The 10,084-nt window shown below is 43.1% G+C and overlaps 1 protein-coding gene across 2 annotated transcripts in view; it reads right to left on the bottom strand.

Moving 5' to 3' along the window:
- Window positions 1–577: 577 nt before the first annotated feature.
- Window positions 578–10,084, bottom strand: part of LOC310716780 (keratin, type I cytoskeletal 50 kDa-like) — a 37,577-nt gene continuing 28,070 nt past the window's right edge. The window contains exons 1-8 of one of the 2 annotated variants that reach the window (XM_083524209.1): window positions 3,903–4,581; window positions 3,587–3,669; window positions 3,329–3,485; window positions 2,925–3,086; window positions 2,686–2,808; window positions 2,527–2,601; window positions 1,147–1,295; window positions 578–868 (exon numbers count right to left, since the gene is read on the bottom strand). In XM_083524209.1, coding sequence (XP_083380335.1) covers window positions 655–868; window positions 1,147–1,295; window positions 2,527–2,601; window positions 2,686–2,808; window positions 2,925–3,086; window positions 3,329–3,485; window positions 3,587–3,669; window positions 3,903–4,523 — 1,584 coding nt within the window. In that variant the 5' untranslated portion in view covers window positions 4,524–4,581 and the 3' untranslated portion in view covers window positions 578–654. Of the gene's footprint in view, window positions 869–1,146; window positions 1,296–2,526; window positions 2,602–2,685; window positions 2,809–2,924; window positions 3,087–3,328; window positions 3,486–3,586; window positions 3,670–3,902; window positions 4,582–10,084 lie in introns of those variants that run through there. The other variant, XM_083524210.1, reaches the window with a different exon arrangement.

Genomic DNA, 10,084 nt, shown 5'->3' with positions numbered 1-10,084 from the left:
GGGGTGCTGTATGGTTGAGTGATGGGGTGCTGTGGGGTAGTGTGTGGTAGTGTAGTATGGTGTGGTGTGGGGTAGTGTAGTGTGGGGTGATGTGGGGTGCTGTGAGGTAGTGTGTGGTAGTGTAGTATGGTGTGGTGTGGGGTAGTGTAGTGTGGGGTGCTGTATGGTGGAGTGATGGGTTGCTGTGAGGTAGTGTAGTGTGTGGTGGTGTGGTGTAGTGTAGTGTGGGGGTGGAGTAGTGTGGTGTGGGGTGCTGTATGGTGGAGTGATGGGGTGCTGTGAGGTAGTGTAGTGTGTGGTGGTGTGGTGTAGTGTAGTGTGGGGGTGGAGTAGTGTGGTGTGGGGTGCTGTATGGTGGAGTGATGGGGTGCTGTGAGGTAGTGTGCGGTGGGGTGGTGTTGTTTGGTGCTTGCTCATCAGGGATAAATGCACATCATTCACCTTCACTGTTAAATTCTGTAAAGCTGCTTTGAGTCTGTTATGAAAAGTGCAATAGAAATAATAAGGAAATAAAGGATCAGGGTCTGCGTTTTTTGCTTTTACTTCTGAATAAGAAATAAAACAAAGCGAACAAGTATCATGTTTTCAGTGTGATCTTTATTACTTGACTGGAACGCTCAGTAAAATACATTCCATCATGACTTTGTTGTGTTGTTACGTCCCAGGTGGTTCAGCGATAGCTTCAGCAGGGAGGACTTGAGCAGCAGCAGCAGCTGCAGCTTCAGCAGTGGCAGCAGCATGAGCAGCAGCTGCTCCGGCAGCGGCAGCCGCAGCAGACGCGGCGGCAGCGGCAGCGGCGGCAACAGAGGAGGAGGAAGAGGAAGAACCACTGATGGTAATGGAGCTCTTGGGGTTAGGAATCAAGACACTGATGAAACAGAGAAGAACAACAATGTTAGATTGTTCACCTTACTGTATAAATCATTCATTTATGGACTATGAATGTATACATTCTCTTATCTTTTCTAGCCAGGAGAAAACTGGTAAATACAAACAAAAACACCTCTCGACTAGTAAAGGTTTCCTCAACAAAAGGCTTCTTCTCACTTTTCTCTTTACTCAGCATAAACAGAGCACAAATCAAACACATGCAGACTAGCAGAGACAGTCCAAGAATTTAATTGGATTCCTAAAGATTGAGTTTACCTTCCGCTGGCCCCTATGTCCAACAATCTCCGGTACTCAGCAATCTCCAGCTCCAGTCTTGTCTTTATGTCCAGCAGCATCTGATAGTCGCGACCTTGTCGCTCCATATCAGCACGAAGCTGCATGAGCTGTTCCTCCAGACTCGTCACCTTTGTAAATACAGAAATGTATTTATACAACTGGTATTGTTCTTGGCATGTTTATATGTTTACTACTGATAACAGAGTTTCCAAAATGCTAGGGTAAAGCAACAAGGCTTCAGTCTGTACCCCCACACATTTCACCATAACACATGAATCCCTAATGCCTGCTGTGTGAAATACGACTCGGCAGCACCAAAATCTCATTGAAAGAAATAACAAAAACTTTGATAGACACAGCTCTTGGTAGATTTAAATATTTTAGTAAATTTATTGATTAAATATTTAGATTTATGGCATTTGGAAAAAAGACAAACTCCTGAATGACTTACAATTATTACAATTATCCATTAAGCAGTTAAGAGCCTTTCTCAAGGGTCCACAAGTGCAGTGCTGGGACTTGAACTTGTGATGCTCTGATCAGAACAACTGAGCTACTACTTTATCTCTCTGCAGCATCACTCTGTACATTCATTACACTTAAACAGTCTCTGATGAAGAGCTCTGCCTGAATGTACATCTCTGGATATTTGTTACACAAATGTTTTAAATGGGGAAACTATAAGAGACAAACTTATAGGCACTAAACGTATACATTATACACTCTTTTATACAACTTTATAACCGCTTTATCTCTGTTAAGCTACTTTAAAACCTTTAACTTTGAGAAAAGTTAATTGTTAAAAATGAAATTTTTATGTAATTACATGAAATTAAAATGAAATGAACTGTGATTGGACAGAATGCTTTAAATAAGGTGCAAAAACAAACAAAAACATCTCAGCATTTATTGCACAGTATACTGTGTTTGCTGCTCCTGTAAAACTTCTCCTAATGATGATTTGTAGATCTCTCAAAGCAGCAGAGCCTCAAAACCAAATGCCAGTCAGAAAAATGTGATATCTCAAACATAAACATAAACATTTCTGTATTCATATATTAAAATCTATTGTTTATAAACCCAGCCAGCCTTCTAACATCACTTCCTTTTTAAACTCTTAGCTTAGCTCTAGGAATCTCACCACCGACCAGGTGGATTCAAAAGTTCCAAAAAACCCTCAGTCTTCAGTCTTGTGTGTCCTACACTAAATATATTTTATATTGTATCGTTTCATGACTCTGGTACTTGGTTTCTAAATGTCTCGGCATAATATTTACACACATTCCATTAATCTTTAACAATATTATAGAGAGAATCTTTTCTCATAGTTGACTTTAAAGACTGCTCCTCCAGACTCACCTGCAACTGGTATCCTGACAGCTGCTGAGCGTAGAAACTCTGTGTTTCTGACAGTTTTGCTCCCAGCGATGTTTTCTGAAGTGAAGGAATGTGGCGAGTATTTAGTAAATGTTTATTTGGTAATCATTTGTAATGTTTATTTTGAAATGTAAGTCTCACCACAGCCAGGACCGACTGGAGCTCGAGCTCCAGACTCTGCACTTTACTTCTCTCTGTAGTCATTTCTGTTTGAGTTGTTGATGTGGTCTGTGTGCTGGAAACATCCTGTTTCAGGGTCTCCAACTGCCAATGGAAAAGAGTTCAAGTTTAATAACCATAATGTAAAACATACACAGATCTCCTCATGAACAGGTCAGAGTTTCAATTCCAGCACTTCCAAATAAATGCTTTGAACCCACCTTGCCCTTAAACCAGTTCTCGACCTCTCTCCGGTTCTTGGCAGCAATGGTCTCATAATGATCACGAATGTCATCCAGCACACTTGTGAGATCTTGCTGTGGTGCAGCATCCAGCTCCACATGAATCTGTCCACTCATCTGGCTGCGTGTGGTCACCATTTCCTTAAAATACATTAAAGTTGGAGCAGATGGTTCAGTTGCTGTTCTGCATAATTTCTTCGTTTATGGCACACAAGAGTATCTAAATAGTTTGTAAAAATTTCCACCTGCACCTTTCCTTTCTGTTATGTAAAAAGAATTCTTCTATTTAGTGTTTGGTCTGCTCCGACACCAAACACCTGCTTCATAACATTTTCCTGACAGATATAAACACAGCATTTTGTTTGCTTGGAGAGCTTCATTACCTCCTCATGGTTCTTCTTGAGGTAAACCATATCATCACGCAGTGTGTCGATCTGCAGAGTGAGCTCTTTCGTGCTTAGGTAGATCTCATCTAACAGCCTCTTCAGCCCAGAGATATCGGCTTCAACCGACTGACGCAGGGCCAACTCATGCTCATACCTGTGTACAGATATTGTGTGCTAATTTCTTTAAAAGTATACATTCATTTCCTCTCATAATCTATTAAAAAATGTGTTTTAAAATATGATTTTAAGTCTCACTTAGTCCTGAAGTCATCCGCAGCCAAAGTGGCATTGTCAATGTTAAGCTGGACATGACCTTTCACCCTAATGGCCTCCAGAATCTGGAAAAAAAGCATAAAATGACAACATACCATGAAAAGTAAATCCACATACCATGTATTCCAACATGGTGCAGAAGAAACACTTAACAAATTAAAATGTACAAAGTACTTTCACCAGTGTTTCTACAGCAAAAGTCATAATAATAATAATAATAAAATAATAATAATAATAATAATAATAATAATAATACTGATAATAATAAATACTCTAATAATAGAATAGAATTATTTACATTGGCCTGGAGCTCATTGATGGTAGTTAAGGAGTCGCTGTAGTCCCGTGCAGTAGGTGAAGTCCTGCTGTCCACAAACTGACTGATCTTAAGCTCAAACTCTGCATTGCTCTTTTCCAGCAAACACACCTTCTTCAGGTAGGAGGCCAGGCGGTCATTAAGGATCCTCATGGTGAACTTTTCATTGCCCAGGATGCCAACTTCTGCTCCCCCACCTCCACCTCCAAACCCAGCACCACTTCCAAACCCAGCACCACTTCCAAACCCAGCACCACTTCCATACCCAGCACCACTTCCAAAGCCAGCACCACTTCCATACCCAGCACTACCTCTATACCCAGCACTAAGACCTGCCAAAGAGCTTGATCGTAAAAGTGTAGCAGAGCTTGCACCAACACCTGCACTGTAACCCGCACCAAGGCCTGCACCAGAGCTGAAGCCTCCAACAACACCACCTCTAGATGCACCAACCTGTATAGACCGAGAGGCTTTGGAGATTTGAACCCCAGAGCTACCTGCCCCACCACATACACTTGCAGACCAACCCCTTCTTCCTCTGCCAACACCCAGGGATTGGGACCCTGATCCTAAGCTACTCTGTGCTGTGAAGCTGTAGGCCATGCTGATGGAGGCTTGTTGGTCTTACTCTGGAGAGTGAGTGAGGATTAGAAGTTTAGCAGTCTTTTATACTCTAAATCTGAATAATCTGAATATTCAACCTGAAAATGAACAGTTGAGGTTCCCATGGATTTGCTAATTGATTGTTATGTAACATATCTTGAAGGTAGATTTACACTCTGTTAGGGGCATGTATGGTGCCACCTCTCACTACAGGGGTATTTGCTCTGAATCCAAATTCCTCAAGGGTAGATGTCAGAGTAAAGAGACAATAGAAATAGACTTTTATTTGTGATTGTTTCATCTCCCCGATAGAGAGACCTTTCTTACATTTGAGAAGAGAGAAAGATCACAGCAATGCAAATGTATGGAATTTGCATCTTTCTGCTAAAGCCTGTGCCAATCTCACCTTTAACAGGAGCTTTTACAGTTAATTAGGGAACGAATGCCCCGAGATCTTGCACAATCATTGTACTCATTTTTCCATCAATATTCACTACCAGTCATAAGTTTGGACATGTCTTATTCAATGTTTTTTCTTTGTTGTCTTTCTATTCTTTTCAACAAAAATCGTTAAAAAACTTGTTTGATTCTTCACAGTAACCACCTTTTGCTTTGATGAGAGCTTTGCACACTTTTTGCATTCTCTGATAAACCTCATGAGGTCGTCACCTCTGGTCACATAACTGGTCTCCACTATTCCAGATGATCTGATGCAGCACTCCATCACTCTCCTTCTTGAACAAACAGCTCTTACTGAAACTAGAGGTGTGTTTGGGGTCGATGTTCTGTTGGAAAACAAACAAATGATGCTCCCACTAAGTGTAAACCAGATGTGATGGCTACATGTCGATGCAGAATGCTGTGGTACCCATGCTGGTTAAGTGTGTCAAGTCAAGTCAAGAGGCTTTTATTGTCATATACACATATCAAGTCAAGTCAAGTTTATTTGTATTGCGCTTTTCACAACAGACATTGTCTCAAAGCAGCTTTACACAAATCAACAGTGAAGGTGAATGATGTGTGTTTGTCTCTGATGAGCAGCCGTGGTGACAGTGGCAAGGAAAAACTCCCTTAGATGTTATGAGGAAGAAACCTTGAGAGGAACCAGACTCAAAAGGGGAACCCATTCTCATTTGGGTGACATCTAAGGTTTGATCATAAATCTTTCAACACTACAGAACACTGGAGAGTGAGAACTAACATGAGTAATGGAGTATAAGATTATAAGTGATGTTCTTTCTGCAGTCTTATACAGTCTCTATGGTTATAAAACTAGGAGCTACTGAGCTCAACATTTGTAATCACATATATATATATATATATATATATACACACAGTGGTACACAGTTCACACAGTCCTCTGGAACAACATAGAACTACAACACAATACAAGCTACATAAAGTGCATCGAGAGCAACCTAGTGCAAACAGTGCAGACAAAAAACAGTACAGACAGACAGTGCAGACAGACAACACAAGACAACACAAAAAACCCAATATAGCACCGACCAGTAAACCTACTGTATAATCTGATTATACACGACTGTGCGAGGAGAACTGTAAACACTATACCTGGGAGTGAATATAAACAGAACAATGTAGTGCAAAAAAACAGCAGCAGTCAAGAGGTGCAAAAAATCAGCATGTAAACAGTGTAATAGTGTCGATACAGTGAAAGGTGCAAAGAAAAGCAGGTAAACTGTGTAGTAGGGTAAAGTATAAATAATAATAAATAAATGGTGGTGGAATGGATTGAGATGAGTAATGAGTGTGTGTTAAGTGTTAAGTCCAGGTTGTACTGTTCAGTAACACACATTGAGTGTGTGTTGTGTGTGTGTGTGTGTGTGTGTGTGTGTGTGTGTGTGTGTGTGTGCAAGTTCCCTTTTAGTTCTGTGTATTAAGTAGCCTGATGGCTTGCGGGAAAAAAACTGTTGCACCATCTGGATGTGGCGGCCCGAATGTTTCGGAACCATTTTCCTGATGGCAGATGGGTGAAAAGTGTGTGTGACGGGTGTGTGTGTGGTCATCCACAATGCTGTTTGCTTTGCGGATGCAGCGTGTGGTGTAAATGTGCATAATAGAGGGGAGAGAGACTCCGATGATCTTCTCAGCTGTCCTCACTATCCTCTGTAGGGTCTTGCGATCCAAAACGGTGCAGTTCCCAAACCAGGCAGTGATGCTCAAGATGCTCTCAATGGTCCCTCTTTAGTACATGGTCAGGATGGGGGAGGGAGATGAGCTTTCCTTAGGCTTCTCAGGAAGTAGAGACACTGGGCTGGGCTCTTGGTGATGGCGCTGGTGTTGAGTGACCGCCTCCAAGGAACACCAAAGAATTTTGTGCTCTTGACAATCTCCACTAAGGAGCCATCAATAATCAGTGGAGATTGGGCGCTCTGTGCTCTCCTGAAGTCCACAACCATGTCTTTGGTTTTGTCAACGTTCAGAGACAGGTTGTTGGCGCCCCACCAGGCAGTTAACCGTTGCACCTCCTCTCTGTATGCTGACTCGTCGTTCTTGCTGATTAGACCCACCACGGTCGTGTCATCAGCAAACTTAACGATGTGGTTCGAGCTGTGCATTGCTACACAGTTGTGAGTCAGCAGAGTGAACAGCAGTGGGCTGAGCACACAGCCCTGAGGGGCTCCAGTGCTTAGTGTGGTAGTGCTGGAGATGCTGTTCCCGATCCGGACTGACTGAGGTCTCCCAGTCAGGAATTTCAGGATCCAGTTGCAGAGGGAGGTGTTTAGGCCCAGTAGGCTCAACTTCTCAATCAGGTGCTGGGGAATGATTGTATTGAATGCTGAGCTGAAGTCAATGAACAGCATTCGCACATATGAGTCCTTGTTGTCCAGGTGGGTGAGGGCCAAATGGAGGGTTGTGGAGATGGCATCTTCTGTGGAACGGTTTGATTGATACGCAAACTGCATGGGGTCCAGGGAGGGTGGAAGCTGGGTCTTTATGTGCCTCATGACGAGCCTCTCGAAGCACTTCATCACGATGGAATGAGCACGACGGGACGATAGTCAATGAGACAGGAGACAGGAGACTTCTTTGGCACTGAAACAATGATCGTTGTCTTAAGGCACGTGGGAACAACGTTGCTGCTCAGGGAGATGTTAAAGATATCAGTGAAGACATCCGCTAGCTGTTCTGCACAATCCCTGAGCACTCTGCTAGGAATGTTGTCAGGTCCAGCAGACTTCCTTGGGTTAACTCTGCATAGAGTTTTCCTCACTTCAGCTGTGGTTAGACAGAGCACCTGGTCAGTGGGAGGAGGGGTGGTCTTCCTCGCCTTCACGTTGTTCTGTGCCTCAAACTGGGCGTAGAAGTTGTTCAGTGCATCTGGGAGGGAGGCATCACGGTCAAAAGCAGGTGATGTAGTTTTGTAGTTCGTGATCACCTGGATGCCCTGCCACATGCGCCGAGTATCTCCGCTGTCCTGGAAGTGGTTGTGGATCGCTTTGCCTCTCTGATGGCACGGGACAGTTTGGCCCTTGCTGTTCTTAAGGCCGTCTTGTCCTCTGGTCTGAAGGCAGAGTCTCTTTGTTTCAACAGCACACACACATTTGCAGTCATCCACGGCTTCTGGTTGGAGCGTGTAGTGATGGTCTTGCAGATGGTCACATCATCAACGCACTTGCTGATGAAGCTGGTCACTGCTGATGTGTACTCCTCCAATTTGATGGAATCGCCATTGGTTGCAGCCTCCCTGAACATGTTCCAGTCAGTGCACTCAAAACAGTTTTGAAGAGCAGAAGTAGCTCCTTTTGGGCAGGTTTTCACCTGTTTCAGAACCGGTTTAGAGCGTCTGATGAGCGGTCTGTATGTACCGTACCGTGTACTGTACCGTAACAGTGTCTGGTGGTCGTACACATGAACACAGCTGACTCTGGTGTCCATGTATTGTAAAAGATCGGGCTAAATATGGTGAAAGCACCATTTTTGGATCCAGAGAGGCCGCTGCGAGCTACTGCCACGCCGCCATCTTGGATCCTCCATTTATAATAAATCATCAACAGTGTCATTAGCAAAACTCCTCCACACCATCACACCTCCTCCTCCATGCTTCACAGTGGAAACCACACATTTAGGAACCTTCCGTTCATCCTCTGTACATCTAACAAACACACACCACTTAGAACCACATTTCTCACGTTTGGACTCGTCGGAACAAAACAGTTTTCCACTGATCTAATGTTCATTCCTTGTGTTTCTGGGCCCAACCAAGTCTTTTCTGTTGTTCTTCTGAAACTATGGTTTATTTGCCGCAATTCAACCATAAAGGTCAGACACACACAGTCTCCTCTGAACAGTGGATAATGAAATTTGTCTGCCACTTCAACTCCGAGAAACATTTACATAAGTCAGAGGCTGGTCCATAATGACATTCTTGGAGCCTTGGATGGTAAAAGCTCTGTGGTTTTGGTGTTACTGGACCTTACCGCTGCATTTGACACCGTGGATCATGCCATCCTCATCTCTCATCTTCAACATGTTGTTGGTCTGCAGGGTGCAGTACTAAATTGGTTCGTATCATACCTCACTAACAGAACTTTTTCAGTAATGCTGGATGATCATTCTTCCTCGGTTGCTTCTCTGTCATCTGGTGTGCCTCAAGGATCTATTCTTGATCCTATTCTGTTCTCACTCTATATGCTGCCACTTGGTCAACTCATCTCCAATCATAATGTTAAATTTCATTTCTATGCTGATGACCTCCAGATCTATCTTCCTGTGATACAGAGTAAGCCTTCTGCATTGGACCATCTCCATAGTTGCCTTCAGGATATTAAACAGTGGCTTTCTCAGAACTTCCTGCATCTAAATGAAGAAAAGACTGAGTACATCCTGTTTAGCTCGGACTTACCCAGCAGTTCTCTGGTCCTCTCTCAGTGTGCACCTACCGTGCGTAACCTGGGTGTTATTTTTGACCAAAGTATGCACTTCGATAAGCAGATTAGTGCAGTAGTGAAGGCGAGCTTTTACCAGCTAAGGCTCCTCAGCAAGGTCAAATCATTCTTGTCCCAAGCTGACCTTGAAAAAGCTATACATGCCTTCATCAGCTCGAGGATTGACTATTGTAATGCCCTTTAAATCGTCTCCAAATGGTACAAAACGCGGCAGCACGTTTTCATTGGCTTCCGGTGCGGTTTAAGGTGGAGTATAAGGTCCTGCTGTTTGTGTTCAAGGCAATCAATGATCTGGCCCTGCCGTACCTCGCCAAATTATTAAAGGTCTACCAACCAGCCAGAACTCTCCGCTCCTCTGGACATACCTCTCTGGTTGTTCCTAAATGCAACTATAAAAAGTTTGGAGGCCGGTCATTTGCTGTCCAGGGACCAAAGCTGTGGAATGCACTTCCATCACACATACGATGCGTCACTGAGCTGAGTATTTTAAAATCGCAGTTGAAAACTCATTTATTTAGACAAGCTTTTAACACGTAGCCCTGATTCAACTGCTATGTTATGTTCATTGTGTCTTATTTTTATTTAAATTTATTTCCTAATTATTATTATTATTTTTTATTTATTACTTTTAATTAAAATTTTTATTTTTAA

The sequence above is a fragment of the Silurus aristotelis genome, assembly GCF_946808225.1.
Source record: "Silurus aristotelis genome assembly, chromosome: 21".
Classification (NCBI taxonomy): Eukaryota; Metazoa; Chordata; class Actinopteri; order Siluriformes; family Siluridae; genus Silurus; species Silurus aristotelis.
This window is presented reverse-complemented; position numbering and strand designations above follow the sequence as displayed.